The 23,506-nt window shown below is 40.4% G+C and overlaps 1 protein-coding gene across 3 annotated transcripts in view; it reads left to right on the top strand.

The window, feature by feature from the left end:
• SMARCC1 (SWI/SNF related BAF chromatin remodeling complex subunit C1) overlaps nucleotides 1–23,506 on the top strand; it is a gene marked incomplete at its 5' end in the record, with an annotated part of 203,228 nt that overhangs the window by 12,571 nt on the left and 167,151 nt on the right. For 2 of the 3 annotated variants that reach the window (XM_079933950.1, XM_079933949.1), the window contains 2 exons: nucleotides 10,955–11,149; nucleotides 19,148–19,267. In XM_079933950.1, the coding sequence (XP_079790076.1) occupies nucleotides 10,955–11,149; nucleotides 19,148–19,267 (315 nt within the window). Of the gene's footprint in view, nucleotides 1–10,954; nucleotides 11,150–19,147; nucleotides 19,268–23,506 lie in introns of those variants that run through there. The other variant, XM_079933951.1, reaches the window with a different exon arrangement.

Raw genomic sequence — 23,506 nt, 5'->3', positions numbered from 1 at the left:
CTTGCATCTCCCTCCCACCGTCCCTATCCCACCCCTCTAGGTGGACACAAAGCACCAAACTGATCTCCCTGTGCTATGCAGCTGCTTGCCACTAGCTACCTATTTTATGTTTGGTAGTGTATATATGGCCATGCCACTCTCTCACTTTGTCCCAGCTTACCCTTCCCCCTCCCTGTGTCTTCAAGTCCATTCTCTACGTCTGTGTCTTTATTCCTGTCCTGCTCCTAGGTTCTTCAGAACCATTTTTTCTTTTTCTTAGATTCTGTATATATGTGTTAGCATACGGTATTTGTTTTTCGCTTTCTGACTTACTTCACTCTGTAAGACAGTCTCTAGGTCCATCCACCTCACTACAAATAACTCCATTTCATTTCTTTTTATGGCTGAGTAATATTCCACTGTATATATGTGCCACATCTTCTTTGTCCACTCATCTGTCGATGGACACTTAGGTTGCTTCCATGTCCTGGCTATTGTAAATAGAGCTGTGATGAACATTGTGGTACATGTGTTTTTCAATTTTAGAATTTCTATGTGCTTCTTTTCAAATCTGTTATGCTCTTTTTTGCTTAATAATTTCTAGTTCTTTCCTGAAATTTTATTTTATTTTTATTTATTTTTTTTGCCATGCCACATGGCATGCAGGATCTTAGTTCCCCAACGAGGGATGTAACCTGTGCCCCCTGCAGTGGAAGCATGGAGTCTTAACCACTGGACCGCCAGGGAAGTCCCTCTTTCCTGAAATTTTTTTTTTTTTTTTTTTTTTTTTGCGGTACGCGGGCCTCTCACTGCCGTGGCCTCTCCCGTCGTGGAGCACAGGCTCCAGACGCGCAAGCTCAGGGGCCATGGCTCACGGGCCCAGCTGCTCCGCGGCATGCGGGGTCCTCCCAGACCAGGGCACGAACCCGCGTCCCCCGCATCGGCAGGCGGACTCTCAACCACTGCGCCACCAGGGAAGCCCATTTCCTGAAATTTTAAATCTTGTCTCTCATGTCTTTAAATGAGTTAGATAGTTAATTTTAGGCTATATTTGATATCACATTATCTACAGCCCCTGAAGGTCTGTTAAAAAACACCTCATGGGCTTCCCTGATGGCGCAGTGGTTAAGAATACTCCTGCCAATGCAGGGGACACAGGTTCAAGCCCTGGTCTGGGAAGATCCCACATGCCGTGGCGCAACTAAGCCCGTGCGCCACAACTACTGAGCCTGTGCTCTAGAGCCCATGAGCCACAACTACCGAGCCCGTGTGCCACAACTACTGAAGCCAGCACGCCTAGAGCCCGTGCTCCGCAACAAGAGAAGCCACCTCAATGAGAAGCCCACGCACCGCAATGAAGAGTAGCCCCTGCTCGCCGCAACCAGAGAAAAGCCTGCACGCAGCAATGAAGACCCAACGCAGCCAAAAATAAAAAAATGAATGACATAAAATAAATAAATTTATTTAAAAAAAGAAAAGAAAAAAATCCCTCAGGCTCTGACACCTCATGCCAGGCTGCTCTCTCCGTGGAGAGGCTTTCCTCACCTGTCTCAGGCTCTGATCAAACATGCCAGGCAGCTCTCCCATGTGAAATCCCTTCTCACTCCACCTAGGCTCTGATACCTCATGCCACGTTGCTCCTTTGTGTCCTGAGCACTCTCCTTACCACATTTGGGACCTGACATCCTGTGATGGGTTGCTGCCACATGGATGCCCTCCTAACTATTCTTGGATTGCGACATCTCAGAAGGGACAGCCCCTCAATCACCATGTGGATGCCCTTCTCACCAGGCTCAGACTGTGACACCCCAATCTGGGCTGCCATAGCCTCCTTCCCTGTGCAAACAGATGCTCACCTAATAGCTTTTGGAATAAATTGTTCAGGATAGGAAGGGAAGAGGAGGGAGAGAAAGAGAAATATTTAGTTTTTAAAAATCCAATCTGAAATTTTTGCATTTTAAGTAAAGCCTTTTTTTTTTTTTTAAGTGAAGCCTTTTTGGTTCTAAGAATTTTAATGCAATTACTGATAAATTTTGGGCGGGAGCTACCATTCCGTTTTCTATTTTTCATTTGTCCCTATACTCAATTCCACTATTTTATTGCCTATTATTTTCTAACTCTACTATTATGGATGACATACAAGTCTCTACTCTTCTACTGGTTCAGTAGAAATTAAACGTGCATCATTAATTTTCAAATATTAATGTTAATCAGTATCTTTACCTTCCTTCTTAGAATACTACCATTTCTCCACTCACAACTTATGTACTATTTTTGTTAAATATTTAAATTCTACATTTTAAAACCCCACAAGACACACTTTGTTTTATGCAGTAAATATTGAGTTACCCACTGTTTACCACTTCCTTTGCCCTTCATTCCTTTTTGCAAATCAGGAATCATTTTTCTTCTGATGTACATCTTTTAGAATTTCTGCGGTTTTACTAAAATAAATCTAATAGAGAATCTCTTTTTATTTATCATGCTTGGGATTTGTTAGGCTTCTTGAATCTATGAATATCTGTAGTCATTTTTAGGTAACTCTCAATCATTATTTGGTTATTGCCTCTACTCTCTCTCTCTCATCCTCTGTGACTCCAGTTCCCTGTATATTAGAACTTCTCACTGTATCTTCTTTCTTACCCTGTCCCCCTTGCCCCCTGCCTCCCATTTTTTGGTCTTTCTGAACTTCAAGACTTATTTTATCTGACTTATCTCCTTAGTTCGCTGATTCTTTTGCTATGTCCAATCTACTGCTCAATATGTCCAGTGAGCTTATAATTTCATTTATTATATTTTCTCATTGGCTCTTTTTCAAACCTATCACTTCTAACAATTTTCAAATTTTTGGATGAAGGTTTCAAACTTATATTTTATTTCTTAAAAATAAGCATAGTGGGCTTCCCTGGTGGCGCAGTGGTTGAGAGTCCGCCTGCCAATGCAGGGGACACGGGTTCGTGCCCCGGTCCGGGAAGATCCCACATGCCGCGGAGCGGCTGGGCCCGTGAGCCATGGCCGCTGAGCCTGCGCGTCCGGAGCCTGTGCTCCGCAACGGGAGAGGCCACAGCAGTGAGAGGCCCGCGTACTGCAAAAAAAAAAAAAAAAAAAGCATAGTACACCTTAAATTAATATATTTTATACGTCAATTATATCTCAATAAAGCTGAGAGAAAAAAGAGAAAAAAAGCATAGTGGTTTTATGGATTATATCTAATAAATTCAATATTTGAAGTCCCTGTTGGTCTCATCTCTTTTTTTCCAAATTTTTAATTGTGGTAAAATACACATAAAATTTACCATGTTAACCATTTTTAAAATTTTTAATTGAGATATAATTGACATATAACATATTAATTTCAGGTGTACAACTTGATTCAATATTTGTATAACTGCAAAATGATCACCACAATAAGTCCAATTAATATTCATCAACTTACATAGTTACAAAAATTTTTTTCTTATTATGAGAAATTTTAAGGTCTACTCTCTTAGCAACTTTCAAATATGCAATACAGTATTATTAACTATAGTCACCATGCTGTACAGTACATCCCCATGACTTATTTATTTTATAACTCAAAGTTTGTGCCTTTTGACCCTCTCCACCCATTTCTCCAACCCCTCACCCTCCACCTCTAGCAACCACCAATCTCTGTCCTCTGTATCTGTGAGCTTGTATTTGTTTTTGTTTTTAGACTCTGCATGTAAGGGCGATCCTGCGGTATTTGTCTTTCTCTGACTTATTTCACTTCACTATCTTAATCATTTTTTTTTAATTTTTAAAATATTTAATTTATTTAGTTTTGGCTGTGTTGGGTCTTCGTTGCTGTGCATGGGCTTTCTCTAGTTGCAGCAAGTGGGGGCTACTCTTCGTTGCAGTGCATAGGCTTCTCACTGCAGTGGCTTCTCTTGTTGTGGAGCATAGGCTCCAGGAGCGCAGACTTCAGTTGTTGTGGTGCGTGGGCCCAGTAGTTGTGGCTCGTGGGCTCTAGACTGCAGGCTCAGTAGTTGTGGCACACGGGCTTAGTTGCTCCATGGCATGTGGGATCTTCCCAGACGAGGGCCCGAACCCGTGTCCCATGCATTGGCAGGCAGATTCTTTTTTTTGTTTGTTTTGCGGTACGTGGGCCTCTCACTGTTGCGGCCTCTCCCGTTGCGGAGCACAGGCTCCGGACGCGCAGGCTCAGCAGCCATGGCTCACGGGCCCAGCCGCTCCGCGGCATGTGGGATCTTCCCGGACCAGGGCACGAACCCATGTCCCCTGCATCGGCGGACTCTCAACCACTGCACCACCAGGGAAGCCCCAGGCAGATTCTTAATCACTGCACCGCCAGGGAAGTCCCATCTTAATCACTTTTAAGTGTACAGTTCAGTGATATTAAATACATTCATCATGTTGTACAACCATTACCCCATCCATCTTCATATCTCTTTTCATCTTGTAAAATTGAAACTCTATACTCACTAAGCAATAACTCCTCATTTTCTCCTCTCCCTAGTCACTGGCAATCACCATTCTACTGTCTGTGTTTAAGATTTGACTACTCGGGCTTCCCTGGTGGCGCAGTGGTTGACAGTCTGCCTGCCGATGCAGGCAACGCAGGTTCGTGCCCGGGTCCGGGAAGATCCCACATGCCGCGGAGCGGCTGGGCCCGTGAGCCGTGGCCGCTGAGCCTGCGCGTCCGGAGCCTGTGTTCCGCAATGGGAGAGGCCACAACAGTGAGAGGCCCGCGTACAAAAAAAGAAAGATTTGACTACTCTAAGTGCCTCGCATAAGTGGAATCGTACACTATTTGTCTTTTTGTTACTGTCATTTTATTTAGTATAATATCTTCAAAGTTTATCCATGTTGTAGCATATGTCAGAATCACCTTCCTTTTTAAAGCTGAATAATATTACATTGTATGTATCATATTTTGCTTATTCATCCATCTGTGGATGGATATTTGGCTTTTGGCTACTGTGAATAATGCTATTATGAACGTGGTTGTACAAATATTTCTTCAAGACCCTGCTTTTATTTTATTTTATTTTTATTTTTTTAAGACCGTGCTTTTAATTTTTTGGGTATATATCGAGAAGTAAAATTGCTGGATCACATGGTAATTCTATTCTTAATTTTCTGAGGAATCATCCACAGTGAGTGTAATATTTTACATTCTCACCAACAGTGCACAAGCATTCCAATTTCTCCACATCCTTGTCCATACTTATGATTTTCTGGGGTTTTTTAATAGTGGCCATCTTAATGAATGTTAAGGTGGTACATCATTATTCTTTTGTTTTGCATTTCTCTGATCACTAAAGATGTTGAGCGCCTTTTCATGTGCTTATTGTCCATTTGCATATCTCCCTTGGAGAACTGTCTAATCAAATCCTTTGCCAATTTTTGAATTTTTTTGTTCTTGCTGAGTTTTAGGAGTTCACGATGTATTCTGGATATAAATCCTTCATTATATGATTTGCAAATATTTCTCCCTCTCTCTGGGTTGCCTTTTTACTCTGTTGATATTCTTTTCTTAAAAAATATTTATTTATTTACTTATTTATTTATTTGGGTGCACTGTGTCTTTAGTTGTGGCACGTGGGATCTTTGGTTGGGGCATGAGGGATCTATTAGTTGTAGCACGCGGGCTCTTAGATGCAGCATGCGAGATCTAGTTCCCCGACCAGGGATTGAACCCAGGCCTCCTGCACTGGGAGCCCAGAGTCTTAACCTCTGGACCACCAGGGAAGTCCCTGTTGATATTCTTTTGATGCAAAATTTTTTTTTTTTTTTTTTTTTTTTGCGGTATGCGGGCCTCTCACTGTTGTGACCTCTCCCGTTGCGGAGCACAGGCTCCGGATGCGCAGGCTCAGCAGCCATGGCTCACGGGCCCAGCCGCTCCGCGGCATGTGGGACCTTCCCAGACCGGGGCACAAACCCGTGTCCCCTGCATCGGCAGGCGGACTCTCAACCACTGCGCCACCAGGGATGCCCCTGATGCAAAATTTTTAAAATTTTCATTAAGTCCAATTTGTCTACTTTTTCTTTTGTTGCCTGCACCTCTGATATCACATCCAATAAATCATTGTCTTTGGTGTCATATCCAAGAAATAATTGTCAAATCCAATGTCATGAAGCTTTTGCCCTATGTTTTCTCCTAAGAATTTTATAGTTTCATCTCTTATATTGAGGTTTTTGATCCATTGTGAATTAATTTTTGTATACAGTGTGAGGTAAGGGTCCAACTTCATTCTTTTCCATGTAGTTATCTAGTTTAACCAGCATCAGTTGTTGAAAAGATTGTCCTTTCCCCATTGCACGGTCTTGGCATCCTTGTCAAAAAAATCGTTTGACCATACACAGAAAAGTTTGTTCCTGGGCTCTCTATCCTTTCCATTGATCTTTATGTCTGTCTTTATGCCAGTACCACACTGTTTTGATGAGTTTTGAAGTCAGGAAGTTGAGTTCACCAAAATTATTCTTTTTTTTAAACTTTTGTTTTGTTTTGTTTGTTTATTTTAGATTCTACATGAAGTTTAGGATGGGTTTTTCTATTTCTGCAAAAGACATCCCTGGGATTTTGATAGAGTTTGCATTGAATCTGTAGATTTCTTTTCATATTGTAGACATTTTAAAGTTATTAGGTTTTCCATCCATGAACAGGGATATGTTTCCATTCATTTATGTCTTGTTTAACTTCTTTCATTGATGTTCTATAGTTTTCATTGTACAATTATTTTACCTCCTTGGTTACTTCCTAAGTGTTTTATTGTTTTTGATGCTATTGTAAATGAAATTGTTGTAATTTCCTTTTCAGATTGCTCATTATTAATATGTAGAAATGCAACTGATTTTTGTGTGTTGGCTTTACATCCTGCTACTTTGCTGAAATCATGTATTAGTCATACAAGTTTTGTTGTAGAATTTTTAGGGCTTTCTATGTATAAGATCATATCATCTGCAAACAGATATCTTACTTCTTCCTTCAATTTGGATGCTTTTTATTTTTTGTCCTTGCCTAATTGTTCTGGCTAGAACTTCCAGTACTATGTTGAACAGAAGTGGTGAAAGCACGCATCTCTGCCTTGCTCTTGATCTTAGAGGAAAACTTTGTCATTCACCATTGAGTATGATGTTCGTTGTGGGTTTTTCTGTTATTATAGTGAGATAGTTTCCTTCTATTCCTAGTTTTGAGGTTTTTTTTAGATCATGGAAATGTGTTCAATTATGTCAAATTATTCTTCTACATCAATTGAGATATCATGTGTTTTTTCCCTTTATTTTCTTAATGTCTTGTACTACACTGATTTCTGTATGCTGAACCACCTTGCATTCCAGGAATAAATCTCTTTTGGTGTAAAATCCTTGTAATATACTGCTGAATTTGGTTTGCTAGTATTTTGTTGAGGATTTTTTATCAGTATTCATAAGTGATATTTCTTGTAGTGACTTTGTCTGGTTTCGGGATCAGGGTAATGCTGGATTCATGGAAAGAGTCTAGAGGTGTTCCCTCCCTTCAGTTTTTTGGGAAAAGTTTGAGAACGGTTGATGTTAGTTCTTCTTTAAATATTTGGTAGAATTCACCATTGAAGCCATCAAGTCTAGGCTTTTCTTTGTTGGGAAGTTTGTTTTTTTTTGAATTTTATTTTATTTATTTTTTTATACAGTGGGTTCTTATTAGTTATCTATTTTATACATATTAGTGTATATATATCAATCCCAATCTCTGTTGGGAGGTTTTTGATAACTGATTTAATAAGTGTATTACCTTGTTTTTTATAATTTATAAAAATGGATACATTGTTTTAGATCTAAATCATTTCAATCTTGACCAGACTGCTCTTAATAATCATCTAATAAAATGTTATGGAATCTATTCCTCAGCAGCTTTGATATTATTCCTTGACTTAAATATTAACACTTTTATATGAATTGAAAAATGAAGTAAGACTTTTTCTGACAAAAACAATTTTTTTGCTGATTTGACAATAATGACTGGCTTTGTCAATTAGGTTATATGACAGACATTTTCCATAAATTGAATAAGCTAAATGTTTGGCTCTAAGGTCTAGCTGAAAATAAACCTAATCCTTGTGATAAAAGTATTTTACCAAAAATATTGTAAAAGTTCAATGAAATAAGCAATATTGTGATTTTCTCAAGCAGATCTGAGTAAATTGATTTAAACAAGATGCTTCTAAGTTAAAGGTAATAGGTATAATAGTCTTTGTCAGGAGTCAACAAACTATGGCACAGGCCCAATCTGGCCTGCCACATATGCTTTTTTTTGTGTGGTAAAAAATATATAATAATATTTACCATTTTAACCACTTTTAAGTGCACAATTCAGTGACATTAAGTACAGTCACAATCTTGTGCAATCATTACTACTATCCATCTCTTAAACATTTTCATCATCCCAAACAGAAACTGCCTCCTGTTTTTTTTTTTTTTTTTTGGCTGTGTTGGATCTTCATTGCTGAGCGGGGGCTACTCTTCGTTGCAGTGCGCAGGATTCTCATTGCACTGACTTCTCTTGTTGTGGAGCACGGGCTCTAGGTGTGTGCGCTTCAGTAGTTGTGGCGCATGGGCTCAGTTGTGGCTCGTGGGCTCTAGACTGCAGGCTCAGTAGTTGTGGCACACGGGCTTAGTTGCTCCGCGGCATGTGGGATCTTCCCCGACCAGGGCTCGAACCCGTGTCCCCTGCATTGGCAGGCGGATTCTTAAGCACTGTGCTACCGGGAAGCCCCTGCTACCTGTTTTTGTAAATAAAATTTTACTGGGAACACAGCCATGCTCACTCATTTATGTATTGTCTAGAGCTGCTTTTGCGCTACAATGGTAGGGCTGAGTAGTTGTGACATAGAACATATGGCCTGAAAGCCTAAAACATTTGCTATCTGACACTTTATAGAAAATATTTGCTAAACCCTAGTCTTTGATACATTTTAGAGAAGCCTTTTGGTATCCTTCCCAGAAACCAAGAAAGCTAATGACTGTAACAACTGGCATCAATCATACAGTTTCCAATTCTTTTCTTTGCCTCAAAATTGAAGAAACCTAATCAACTCTTCACCTGTTGAGCAATAAAAATACTTTTTGATAGATTGCTATGTGAATTTAGCTTGTAGTTTGGAGAACTGTGTGAAAGGTACAGTTCACCGCTAACCACTTTAGCATGCATATTTTGAATAAGTGTTCAGTATTTGTTTACTGTTCTTTTCTTTTGAGGGGAAATTTATAGTAAAATGCATAAATTTTCTTTACTATTCCATAATTGGTATACATCTGTGTAATGCAAATCTATTTCAAAGTACAACTTATTATCACCCCAGGAAACACCCTCATGTCCCTCCTTCCCCTCCACTCCCCAGAGGGAACCATACTTCGGAGTTTAGCCTGTTCTATAACTTCATATATATTGAATCGTACTATGTATATCCCTTTGGGTAAGATTTATTTCACTCAGTATAATATCTGTGAGATTCATCCATAATTTTGCTGTATCAAGTTTATTCCATTTGGTTATTAGTTAATTTGTCAAATGGGTTCTTGCTCTTTTCATTATTGAGTTGTAGGAGTTCTTTCTATATTCTGGATATGTCTCTTATCAGGTATATAATTTGCAAATATTTTCTCTCATTCAGTGGGTTTTTTCATTTTCTTGTCGGTATACTTTGAAGCACAAAAGATTTTAATTTTGATGAAGTCCAATTTATTTTTTCTTTCGTTGTCCATGCATTTTTCTCCAGCCTTTCTTCCTCTACTCCATCATCCACACTGCTGCAGTAGCTACTTCCTAATCGATAATTCTGGTCATGTCATTCTCTCTGTTCAAGCTGGTTTTCTAATGCTTACAGGATATTCCAAATTCACTGCCACCCCAAATAACATCTCTGCTTCAACTCCATTGGCTTAAGGAATTTCACCAAGTATGCTTTCACACTTTAAAGACTTTGTTCCAGTTTTTTCACGCGTTTGAAATCTCCTATCCTCCCTGATCACAGTGTCTTCATTCTTAAAAACTCACAAGCAATTAGTCACTTGCTGTTCAGGGGTTAGATAGCATTAAGTTCAAAACCCCATAATGGCCAATCATATTTCGTTAATAATTTAAAATTATTTGCCTTCTGCCTCCCTGTAGGTCATTCACTCATTCATCAAATATTTATTGAACATCTGTTAGACAACAGGTACTGTTCTCAGCACTGAGGGTACACCTGCGAACAAGTCAAGACTAGGCTCTCATGCAATTTATGTGGAAAGTATTCAATAAGAAAATAAGAAAAATACCAGGTCATGGTGAGTGTTACGCCAACAATGTCGAGTGAGTATGATTGTTCAAGATTGCATGGTCAGGGATCACTTTTCTGAAGTACATTTAAGTTATGATTTGAAAGCGCCTGAGTGACAGAGGGGATCAGCTGTTGCAAGGGGTGGTGGTCCCAAATGGTTGTTTACAAAGTACGACAGGGTCACTAGGTCTGAGGGCAAGCGAGGCAGGCGCAGATTCCCACCCGGCGTGTGGGTTCCTCCGCCAGCAGGCGACACCCTAAACGGGTTCTCCTCTCGGAACATCTCACGCCAGCCCTTTTCTCCCCGGCGGTGGCCGACGATAACACAGAACCTCCGTGCAGTAGAAGATTGCATAACGATTCGACGCAGGTATCCGGGAAACAGCCACACACTAACAAGCCGAAGCTGGGGGGCGGAGACTGTGAACTGTCCTACAGCCTGGCGGAAGAGGCGGGGGGATGAGCTCGTCCTAGGCCCGCCCAGAGAGAGTGTTGCGCATGCGTGTGGGCGTGCTCTCGTCACTTAGGCGCCGGTCCCGAGAAGGGGCGGGGCCGGCTCTCCGCGCCGGAAGGGGGCTGACTGGGCGGTGCCGGGAGGCGGAGGTGGCGGCTGCGCGCGCGCGTGCGAACGAGGAACGCCGCGAGGGCCGGGGCGGGGCGGGCGGGCAGGGCTGTGGGGACGACGTACGGCGACGATGGCCGCGGCGGCGGGCAGCGGCGGGCTGGGGGCGACGGCGGGCGCTGCGGGTCTGGGAGGCGCGGCGGCGGCCGCGGGCCTGGCAGTTTATCGACGGAAGGACGGGGGCCCGACCAGCAAGTTTTGGGAGAGCCCGGAGACAGTGTCCCAGCTGGATTCCGTGCGGGTCTGGCTGGGCAAGCACTACAAGAAGGTGGGTTCGCGCGCTCGTAGGGGCCGGAAGGCCACGAGACGGGGGCCGGGGGCGGCGACTGGCCTCGCGGGCTTCTGGCCGCCCCTCCCCCCGCGCGCCACGAGGGACAACAAAGGCAGGCGCAGGGCCCGCCACGCCCCCGCGGTGCGCTCTCGGCGTCCGCGCGCACGGTACTCCACTGGTCCTCCGAGCTCCGCTCTTGGGAGCCCACGCACCCCGGGCAAAAGCCCCCGCTTGCTCCTGCAGGAGCAGGTCGAGCTCAGCGACCCGGAGGGTGTGAATCTTCCTCTTTTGTTGGCTGCTTGAGGTGTGTGAGCTATGATTGTTAAAACTGTCGGAGCCAGAGGGGTAAAAGCGGCAAGTTTTGTTTAGAGACTAGTCTTCAAAGTCAAGTGAGGTGACGAAGGTTTTACTATCTGCTGTTGATATGCTAAAGACGGACTATGGACGATTGTACTCGGACGTTGGTTACAGCAGGTTAAATATAATGAATTACAGTATTCATGAGAATTAATATTAAAAAATGACGGCTTTGGGCTTCCCTGGTGGCGCAGTGGTTGAGAGTCCGCCTGCCGATGCAGGGGACACGGGTTCGTGACCCGGTCCGGGAAGATCCCACGTGCCGCGGAGCGGCTAGGCCCGTGAGCCATGGCCGCTGAGCCTGCGCGTCCGGAGCCTGTGCTCCGCAACGGGAGAGGCCACGGCAGTGAGAGGCCCGCGTACCGCAAAAAAAAAAAAAAAAAAATGACGGCTTTTACTTCACTACTTCTGGTTATGTATAGTGGGAGTGCAAGAGTTAATGTTCACTTGTGGCTAATGTGAGGCCTTCCCTGAGAACCCCATTCATGTTAGATCACCCCGCTTCATATCACCTTTGTTTTCATACCACTTTTTTTTTTTTTTTGCGGTACGCGGGCCTCTCACTGCTGTGGCCTCTCCCGTTGCGGAGCACAGGCTCCGGACGCGCAGGCTCAGCGGCCATGGCTCACGGGCCTAGCCGCTCCGCGGCATATGGTATCTTCCCGGACCGGGACACGAACCCGTGTCCCCTGCATCGGCAGGCGGACTCTCAACCACTGCGCCACCAGGGAAGCCCCATACCACTTTTTGAGATTATTTTTATTTACCTGTTTGCTCTACCTTTGGAATGTAAGTTCCGCTGAGTCAGTGGTATTAAAAGTTGTAAGTTAGCCTCTTGTTTATAACAAATGTTTTTTTAGCGTCCCCTTTATGTAACTATTTAGGAATGACTCCCTTAGAAGGTGTAAGGACGCAGACTGCCAAAAATACTCTGCCCCCAAATTTCCGGAACACCCTTTTCAGTTCTCTACTTCCCCCGTTGTGGACCATAACCCTGGGGCAAGGACCTTGTTAAGCCTGTTCACTACAACGTGTCCCGGAACGTGTTTGATCCTCATTGCCTTGCTCTTAGTAGTTGCTTAGTAAATATTTGTTGGAATGAATGAAAAGATAGTCTAGGAACCTACTCATTTGGGGTGTACAGCGCAGTGGAGCCTATCAGCTTTTGGAAGTTGTTAGGCATGGACAGGGATCTTGGGTGCTTTTGCGTTCCATTGTGGTACTCTCAGAAATGACCATTCCTTATCTGAGGTTTTAGGAAGTGAGAAGCGATTTATATTTTTATTTACAATATATTTTTTGATTCTTTGACTTTTCCCCCCCCCTGAAATTTTGCAGTCACATTTGGGATTGTAGCTTTTTCTCATTTACATGTAGGTAAACAAGAATATTGTTTTCCCTTGTACAATGGGAAATTGGTCACTTTTTTGGTGTTGGCAGTAGAGCTTCTGGTAGTAGCTAAGGGAGTTGAATATATTTATATTATTAAAGTATTGTTTATCATGTGCCCTTCAGCCAGTACTTTGGGTCTTAAATTAATATACCTTAATGTATTTTTCCCCCCAGTCTGGATTTTATACCCCAGTTTTATTGAGATATAATTGACATATAATATTGTATGACTTTATCAGTGTAGCTTTAACAAAGAGAAATAGGAGGAATATTCCTTTGGATAGCAAGGAAGGGAAAAGAAAAAGGGAAATACAGTAGTAGTAATTTCTACCTCTCCAAACTCTGTGCATCTATTTGTGCCCAATTTTAAGAGGGCAGCTTTAGGCTTGGATAATCTTTAAGAGGTTTGTTTGGGTGGGTGAGGAACTGGCTGTGAGGCTGATTGCAGGATTTGTCCCAAAGTGTTGAAGACAGTAGGCTAATGTTGGCTCAGTGTGCCTGAGGCCTTAAAGACAAAATTAAAGTTAGGTTTGACCTCTCAGAGTTTCATAAAGCTAGAGTGTGTTTCTTGGGCCTACTCAGATTAAGAATTGTATATCCCTTGGGCCTGACAGTCAGAATCCTATCAGCCTCTGCGAGTGGTGTTGGTGTGGTGAAAATATATACCAGAAGGTTCTTTGCTTCCTCTGTACAGGATATATCTCTACCTGGTATACACATTGATAAGATTTAACTAAACTTTTCTGTTGCATTTAATAGTGTGTTTTCAAATTCATAAATCTCAGCAAATAAATGAAATAAACATGACATTGATAGTAGCATTTTTATTGATGGGTTTATGTATGCACTCAGTGAACAACTGAACATCCACCTTACCCAGGCATTTAAAACATAAGTCACTTAAATCCTCACAGCAGTCCTGAATGATAGATATTATTTACTTCATTTTCCACATGAGAGACACCTGAGGGTGGAGATTTAAGTAACTTCTCTAAGAATTACAGTTAGGAGTGGCAAATTTGGAATTCAAAGGTCTGCCTGTCTCCACCCCCCCCCTCTGCCTTTTTTTTTTTTGGCTGCACATAATCCCTCTCTTGAAGGAACTCACAGTGTTGTGGAAAAGATAGACATAGGCACCTACTTATAAAACCCAGGTGATTTCAAATTAAAAATGAACTTCTTTGTATTGTTTTTGTCTTCTGAATGCCTATAGGAGGTGCTCAGTAAATATTTGTTCCATGAATGAATAGATTAACTAGTATAGAAACCTGTTTTTTTAGGCTTTGTTGATCCATTTGGCTTAGCAGTACAGAAAGGAGAGTGAATACTTTTTGACTGGGATGAGCTTCAACTAGCCAAAGGAGTCCAGAGGAGGTGACCACTTTAGGTACGTGGAAGCTGAAGCACAGAGAGATTAACTGTTTGCCTGAGGTTGCGTTTTCAGTCCACTAGCAGTGTGGAAGCTTGTTTATCTACCTAAGCTGCCTGCTTTGTATTACTGGGTGCATATCTTTCATCCTAACTTTGAAAGATATATTGCTATCCATAGTTCAGAGTGATTTTCAGATGATAAAACCTTGTGAAGGTGAAGTATATCTATAAGCCATTGAGTTCCCAGGTAAGTTTCTTCCCGAAGTTTGGCTTACCCCTGAAATAAGATTTAAGATTTTAGGATGATTTAAATAAAGATGCTTTGGATTTAACAAAGATTACTAAAATAGAGTAGATTGCCCAAGGAAGGCATTTCAGTGCCCTTTATATAAAGTATTTAACAGTTTAAGACTTTTCTTTTTTCCAGATGGGACATCTGCTACAATAGAATTGTTTACGGATAAGTTAAACTTTTGATACTATATTAATGTCACAGGGAATATAAAGCAGATTTATTGATAACAACTTTCCTAACATATCCTCCTAACTTTCTTAATCAAAATACTTTAAGACTAAAAAAATTTTTGTTGTCTTAAGTAAAACATTCTGTTGAACTTTTTTTTGATCAAAAGATAAAATTTTTATGACTGAAGTAGTCTATATAATTATTAAATTTTTTTCCCTTTAATCAGGATTCATTATTTTGAAAGCTATTAAGAACTTTTTATGTTTAGGTGAGATTTTTGGAAGCAGTTGAAATGAATTTATGTCTGTATGGGATAGTGGAATGAGCATTACGTTAGTTTGGAAGACGTTAGTTCAGTACTCTTGGCTGCTAATTGGTGTCATTGAGCAGATGACTTGATTTCCATGTTTTAATTTTTCATTTGTAAGTTGGGAGTAAGACTGTGACTCCCACAGACAGTTGTTCGAATCAAATGAGATAGTCCTTGAAGGTAGGATTATATAAATTTGAGGTGGTAGTGATACTTTTGCCATGTATCATTTGGTCCCCCTGCTTCATTCTTACTGGTTAAACAGAATGTTACTCTTAGAAATTTTTAAAAGTCGATTTAAAATTTTATAGTCGTACATTGACTGCCTTTTGAGACGGTATGAATCTGACATTAATTAATGTCAGATTCAATTTATTAGTTAAAAATGTCATCTCTTGCATACATTTTAATGTTTGATCATTTTTGTGGGTGATTTGGAGAAAGTAAATGGAGTTAAAAATGTTCTGTAGTTTAAAAATTGGATCTTAAAATACCTAAGATAATCATTTTGATTGGGCTTTGAACCTGGCCATCTTTATTCTGAAACTGTAGGGCTGTCCACATGAAATCTTTCTCATTCTTAATGACAATAAATGAAGCGTGTAGATAGTAGTGAAGTTTAGAATATATACAAAGCTATGTATATAAGTCATTAAAAATTACTTTTTGCTTGGAAGGTTGGTTTGTTTTTTGCTGAACAACCTTCCTCCAAATGGTGTCTTTCAGGTTTAGGATTTGGCGCTGTTCAGTTGTCTGCAGGTATATGAAAAATAAAAAGTTACGGTTATTAATTTTTCACGTTGCTTTACCATGTGTGGAAAAACTTGCAGTACTTTATGTGATTCCTTTGAGAAGCTTGTACTTATTAAAGATTATAAAGTTATCTTGTGGGTATGTACAACGTACTGTGCCAGTTCTGTGGGTTAGACTTGACGAGTTTATTCTTTATTAAAGGTTATACTATGTTGAGTATTACTGATTACTTTCAAAATTGAGTATTACTTATTAAAGATTTACTATGTTGAGTAAATTGGAAAAAAAATCTGATGTTAAATTTTCACTTGAAAGTTCATAGTCCTCAGAGAAGTAAACTTGGTTTTTATGGGAATTGGCATTGTAGGAAAGGGGAATTGTGAGAAGTTTTTAACATTTAAAAATTGCTTACCTGGGGGCTTCCCTGGTGGCGCAGTGGTTGAGAGTCCGCCTGCCAATGCAGGGGACGTGGGTTTGTGCCCCGGTCCGGGAAGATCCCACATGCCGCGGAGCGGCTGGGCCCGGGAGCCATGGCCACTGAGCCTGCACGTCTGGAGCCTGTGCTCCGCAACGGGAGAGGCTACAACAATGAGAGGCCTGCATACCGCAAAAAAAAAAAAAGAAAAGAAAAAATTGCTTACCTGGTTTTTAACTTCTAAATTATAATAAAATGTGTTCTTTAACTGAGATATATGATAATATTTGAAGTGGATTTTTTTTTTTAAAGTCCAGTGGTTCTTAAAGTGTAGTTCCCAGTCACATAGTGTCACGTGGGAACTTGTTAGAAATGCAGATTCTTGGGCCTGACTTATTGAATAAAGAGAACCATTATTTTAGACTAACAGAATTGACATCTTATGTGCTTAATTGTATGAAACTTGTTTCCAGTTTTTGGCTCATGTCTGACATATTTGTTTCACTTTGTGGCCTTAAGGAAATGTGTTTTTACAGGACACCTTTAAATTAAATAAAAGGAAACTATCTGTAAGGATAAAAAGGAGTAGTGTACAACAGGGATAGACAGACTTTTTCTATAAAGATCAAGAGTAAATATTGAGGCTTTGCGGGCCATGCAGTCTCAGCTGCACTGCTCAACTCTGCTCTTGCAGGAAAGCAGCCATAGACAATGTGCAAATGAATGAGTGTGCTGTGTTGATAAAACTTTATTTATGGACACTGACATTTGAATTTTATGTTATATTCATGTGTCATGAAATATTATTTTTCTTTTAATTTTTTCCAAACCATTTAAAAAATGTAAAAACCATTCTTAGCTTGTGGGCCACACAGAAACAGGCAGTAGACTGGATTTTACCAACCTTTGGTCTCGGGGATTTCATGTAAAATAAAGCATTCCGGACTCCCTGGTGGTGCAGTGGTTAAGAATCCGCCTGCCAGTGCAGGGGACACGGGTTTGTGCCCTGGTCCGGGAAGATTCCACATGCCGCAGAGCAACTAAGTCTGTGTGCCACAACTACTGAGCCTGTGCTCTAGAGCCCTCCAGCCACAACTGCTGAGCCCGCGTGCTGCAACTGCTGAGCCCGCATGCAGCAACTACTGAAGCCCGTGTGCCTAGAGCCTATGCTCCGCAACAAGAGAAACCTCGACAATGAGAAACCCCACTCACCCCAACTAGAGAAAGCCTGGACACAGCAACGAAGACCCAGTGCAGCCAAAAATAAATAAAATTAAAAAAAATAAAAATAAAGCATTCCAACAAAATACTATTCTTCAGCAAAGTAACTGCATGCTGGCTGCTCTGTTTAGAGTGGAAAGCTAACATACCTGAACAAATAAAAATTTGCGAGGATACTAAGCTTTAAGAATTGCCCTTTTATATTATGCTCTGTCTTTGATTGACAGTAGCACATCTTGAGAGCCAGTCAACTTAAGGCATAGTAATTAATGGTGGACTCTGTAGCTGATATTTTGCTGTATATGTATCACTGAGACATTATTTATTGCAAGAGAAACATTATCTTGAAATGTTGGGTGGTACTGGGAAAGAGGTTCTTTCCAGGAAGAAAACTTTAGTTTTTTTATGGAAGGAAGTATAGATGTTTTTTCCTGATCAAAATTGGAGGTTAAAAAAAAAAATTAATGATGGCTTTTCAAAGTGATAGTGAATGCTTAATACTAAGTTAAGTTTTTACATTTAATTGAACTCAGTAATTTATGCTTTCCCTGTCATGTACCCTTTATCTTTCCTTGCTGTAATGCTCGCTTGCTGTCTGTCTACCACGAATTTGGCCTTCTTGACATTATTCACATTAGCATGGATAACTTTTCGTGTACATTTGTTTTAAAAAAGATTTTATTGTGGTAAAAATCTTATAAAATTTACCATCCTAACCATTTTTAAGTGCCCACACATGTATTTTTTTTAATGCATAAAAACAGTCATGTTATTATGCTTAGAGTTCCTGTGTGTCTGGAATTTGGATGGGCACAGTAGGGCCAATTATTTCTGCTCAGTGGTGTCTGGGGCCTTGACTGGGGATGTTTGATGATTGGCGGTGACCTGACAGCTGGGGGCCACAATCACCTGGAATCATCTTTACTCATGTGTCTGGTGGTTGTGCTGTCAGTCTTCTGAACAGCAGCTGGGGACTCTCCATGTGGCCTCTCAGTGTAGCCTGGGCTTCCTCAGTATGGTGATGTCAGGGTGGTTGGACTTCATTGTTCAGGGCTCCAGAGGTGGGTGTCCCAAAAGAACTATATGGAAGCTGCATGATCTTTTTTGATTTATCTTCAGAAGTCACACAGCATCACTTCTGTTGCATTCTAATGGTTTTAAGCGAGTCACTGAGGATGGTCCTGATTCAACATAGGAGGGCCATAGATCCCCACCTCTTGTTGAGAGAAGTATCAAAGAATTTGTGGACTTGTTTGAAAAACTGTACACAGTTGGCTCTCTGGCCACATGCGAAATATAGTGGCCAGTATGTCTCATTCCATTATATTAGGTTGGCCAGAAAGTTCGTTCGGGTTTTTCTGTTACATCTTATGGAAAAACCCGAACAAACTTTTAGGCCAATTCAGTAGCATCAGGCTCAAGTTTGAGGTCCAGGATCTCACCATCTAATTTAGGTCCGGGTGCAGATGAGAATGACACTTGGGCTTGGTTTCTTGGGCATAGTATTTCTCATTCTTAAGATCTGTTAACTGAAAGGACATGTTATCTATCCCTCCCCACGGCTCCCAGTATTTGTTTATGTAAGTGTCTCAGACACTTAAAAATCTGCCACCAGGCCAGTACTTAGGTACTGGGAAGTAAGCTAACATTGTCTTCCATTGTCTTCTGAACAGTTGCCCCAGTTTTTGAGTCTCTGTCTTTATCTTGCAGTATGTTCATGCGGATGCTCCTACCAATAAAACACTGGCTGGGCTGGTGGTACAGCTTCTCCAGTTCCAGGAAGATGCCTTTGGGAAACATGTCACCAACCCGGCCTTCACCAAACTCCCTGTAAGTACATCAGCTTATCACACTGGGACATCTTCAGTTTCTGTACTCTTGGGTGCAGCCTACAGCTCTTTATTTTGCTGCTGCTATCCTATAGAATAGGAAAAAGGAGGAATCGCTACAGAATTTTAGCTATAGAACACTTGCTTTTGAACTGTAGGAAGCATCTCTTACAGGAGTCATTTAAAATTTGCATTAAACATCACAACAATTATTACCTAGACTTAACTGTTAACATTTTACTGTTGTAGTTTCCTTATTGTCTTTACTGTACTAAGTCTTTTCCGTTTTTTTCTCCTGTTTCAGTTCTTGTGGCTAGAATGTTGTTTCTTGGAATCTTATTATATTTTGTAGGTGGGATTCTTCTGAGCTTATGTGAGAATATGATTCTGTTCTCCTTGCAGTTGGTATTTTGACTGAAAGTTTGGCTTGGTATAGAAATATTGGGTTATGCCTTATTTCCACATTTGATTTTGTACAGAAAAATCTGATGTTACTTGTTGATATCCCCCTTTTTTTTAATTTTTGAAATTTATTTAGTTATTTATTTATGGCTGTGTTGGGTCTTCGTTGCTATGCGTGGGCTTTCTCTAGTTGCGGCGAGTGGGGGCCACTCTTCATCGTGATGCGCAGGCTTCTCGTTGCAGTGGCTTCTCGTTGCGGAGCATGGGCTCTAGGTGTGTGGACCTCAGTAGTCGTGGCATGCAGGCTCAGTAGTTATGGCTCGCCAGCTCTAGAACGCGGGCTCAGTAGTTGTGGCGCATGGGCTTAGGTGCTCCGCGGCATGTGGAATCTTCCCGGACTGGGGCTCGAACCCATGTCCCCTGCACTGGCAGGCGGATTCTTAACCACTGCGCCACCAGGGAAGTCCCTGATTTCCCCCTTTTTAATACTGATCTTTAAAATTCATAAATAAGTCTAGTTATCGTAAATCACGATCTGAAGACTCAATTATGTTTCTTTAGCTCAGGGAACATTCAGTCTGTTAGTCTTCTCTGCCATCCTGTATTTCTTTATATTTTTGAACTCTGATTGTACAAATACTAGATTTCCGGGAACTATCTGTCCTATATTTTCCCATAATTTTTGTCTTCCATTTCTCTGATTCGGGTTTTTGTAGTTTCCAGTCTGCTGGTTGTTGCCTCTACTGAATTTGTTATTGGTAGACCTTTTTATAAATCTCAAAAGCTTCCGATTTGTGTGTTCTTATTTCATCACTAAACTTTTAGTTTTAATAACTCACTGATTTCTCAGATATAATTGAGAATAAAAAATATTGTTTTACTGATATTGCAGTAAATCTGTTCGTTTCACTTACGGTATTTTTGCTATCCAGACATTTATTTTCATTAAGTCAAATATATGGATGGTTTTTTTTTAATCACGTTGGGAAGCTTTCTCCACTTGTAGGTGATAAAGGATTTCAGCCATGTGTTCTTCTAGTATTTGTAGAAGAACAAATTTCTACACTATTTGTAGGTGTCATTTTTTACATGTAACTCTGTTATCCATTTAGAATTTATCTTGGTATTCATTGTGAGCAGTGGATCCAGTGCTCACAAAAAAAAAAAAGCAGTTTTTCCATATGATCATTTGGTTAACCCAACAACATTTATTAAAGGATGCTGCTTTTCTGCACGATTTTTTTTTTTTAAGATTTTTTTTTTGATGTGGATCTTTTTTTGTTAAATTTATTTTATTTTTGGCTGTGTTGGGTCTTCATTGCTGTGTGTGAGCTTTTCTCTAGTTGGGGTGAGCAGGGGCTACTCTTCGTTGCAGAGCATGGGCTCTAGGCGTGTGGGCTTCAGTAGTTGTGGCACGGGCTCAGTATTTGTGGTGTGTAGGCTTAGTTGCTCCGCAGCATGTGGGAACTTCCCAGACCAGGGCTCGAACCTGTGTCCCCTGCATTGGCAGGCAGATTCTTAACCACTTTGCCACCAGGGAAGCCCTGATGTGGACCATTTTTAAAGTCTTTGTTGAATTTGTTACAATATTACTTCTGTTTTATATTTTGTTTTTTTTGGCCATGAGGCATGTGGGATCTTAGCTCCCTGACCAGGGATTGAACTCATACCCTCTGCATTGGAACGTGAAGGTTTTTTGTTTTTTTTTTTAATAATGTTTGTTTTTATACTGCTTTTATTTTATTTTATTTTTAAAAATATTTATTTATTTATTTATTTTTGACTTAGTTGCGTCTTAGTTGCAGCACGCGGGCTCTTCCTTGCGGTGCGGGGGCTTCTCTCTAGTTGTGGCATGTGGGCTCAGTAGTTGCAGCACACGGGCTTGGTTGCCTGTGGCATGTGGGATCTTAGTTCCCCAACCAGGGGTCGAACCCACGTCCCCTGCATTGGAAGGTGGATTCTTAACCACTGGACTGCCAGGGAAGTCCCTTCCTCACTGATTTGAGTTCAGCAAATATTTAGCATTTGATTATGTGCCAAGTTCTGAGAATTCAAGGAGTAATGCAGTGTATTGTTTGTCTTCAGGGAGCTTACTTACCCTCTAATGACCTATATGAATAGAGCCTTTGACTTTCCTCATCTCAGGAAATGTTTTCCAAGGGAAAGGACATTTGAACTGAGTCCTGAAAGTAGAGTATGGGTTCTTTAGGGACATGCTGGAAGATTGAATTTTCAGGCAGTGATAGCAACATATAAAAGCCTAAAGGCTTTTAATGTAGTTGCAAATAGTTCAATAGGGCTAGAACTGAGGGACAGTAGGCAGAAATATGGGCCAGAATCAGTCATAAAATGACAGGTTTACTGTGTTAGAAGTGTGGCTTTTATCTTGAAAGTGATTAGGAAGCACAGCAAGGGGGTAGAACTCTGTGATTTTTTTTTTGTGTGTGTGGGAAGGGTGGGTTGTGGGGCTGAAATAAGAAAGAATTGACTGGGATGACTCCACTGAGCAGATTGCTTTCTCACTAAGGTGGAAGCTAGAGTATAAAAGCAGGTTTCTGGAGAAAGGTACTCAGTTTAGTCTGTGTTGAGGTTGGCTCTCCTGTAGGTACCTCAGGTTTAGAAATCCCTATAGGTAGTTGGAAATGAGATCTGGAGTTCAAGAGAACAGATTGAATTAGAGGAAGAGATTTGGGAATTACTGGGTACTGGTTGAATTCACATTTGCAGAGCAAGATCATTCCTTTTATTTTAATTATTTTTTAGCTAATGCTTTCAAAATACCTATTTCTTAATATGTGATTTAAGTTATATATATTTGTAGTATATTGGTATTATAGTAAGTACATGCATATAATTTATAAATACATTGTTAGATATTGGAGGTACTTGCTCATTTTTTAATAAATGGGAACTACTCTACTGGATAATCGGCATATTTCATTTTCTGAACTATGTGACCAATTGAGGTTTTTGGGTAACTTAAAATTAATTGAAAGTAAAAATTTGCAAGAATAGTATAAAGAACTTTCACTTTCATTTAGAATCTCCAATTTTTAGCATTTAACCACTTTTGCTTTATCATTGTCTTTTTCTCTACATGTTTGGGCATATTATTCTGAATCATTTGAAAGCTCCATGTTCCTTTACCTCCAAATACTTGAGTGTTTATTTCCTGTTCTCTTATATTATCAACTGGATTAGAGTTATCAAATCAGGAACTGGTTGAAGTTTTCATCATTTAAAACACTGTAATATAATACAGATTATATTTTATCAAGTATAAAATCATTTAGAATAAAATTTACATGTAGCTTTATATGAAGTATTATATGTAAGGTGATTCACATTGTGTTTTTGGTATTTCTAATTAGGATTGTATGAGTGTCTTAAAAAATAGTATTTACAAGGGACTTTATTTGTGGAATATTTAACTCCAGGGAAGTAAACCATTATTGTTTTTCCAGATTTTAAAGATTAGAGAAGAATATTTTTAGGAATAAACCAGAATTAAAAATAATTCATGACTTAGTGCCAGTGGTACCAGATGTACTTCTTTTTCTCAGAATAGTGTTTAGCTTTTTTCAAAATGAAAGGGATTGATATAACGTGTAATGGTGTAAAACAAAAACGGAGGAGAGAGACAATAAAGCAGAGAATGTTTTAGTGAAACATGTAAGCTATTTACCTTAAAAAGCTTTTTTTCCTGAATAAACTGGACTGGTGTAGGAGTTCACTGTTTGGGCTGTTTGTTTTTTGATTTTTTAAAAATCAAAATGGAACTTTATGTACTAACTTACTAAGTCATATTGGATATTAAACAGCTGGCTCAACATAGAGT

The sequence above is a fragment of the Stenella coeruleoalba genome (genome assembly GCF_951394435.1).
Source record: "Stenella coeruleoalba genome assembly, chromosome: 10".
Taxonomy (NCBI): Eukaryota; Metazoa; Chordata; class Mammalia; order Artiodactyla; family Delphinidae; genus Stenella; species Stenella coeruleoalba.
This window is presented reverse-complemented; position numbering and strand designations above follow the sequence as displayed.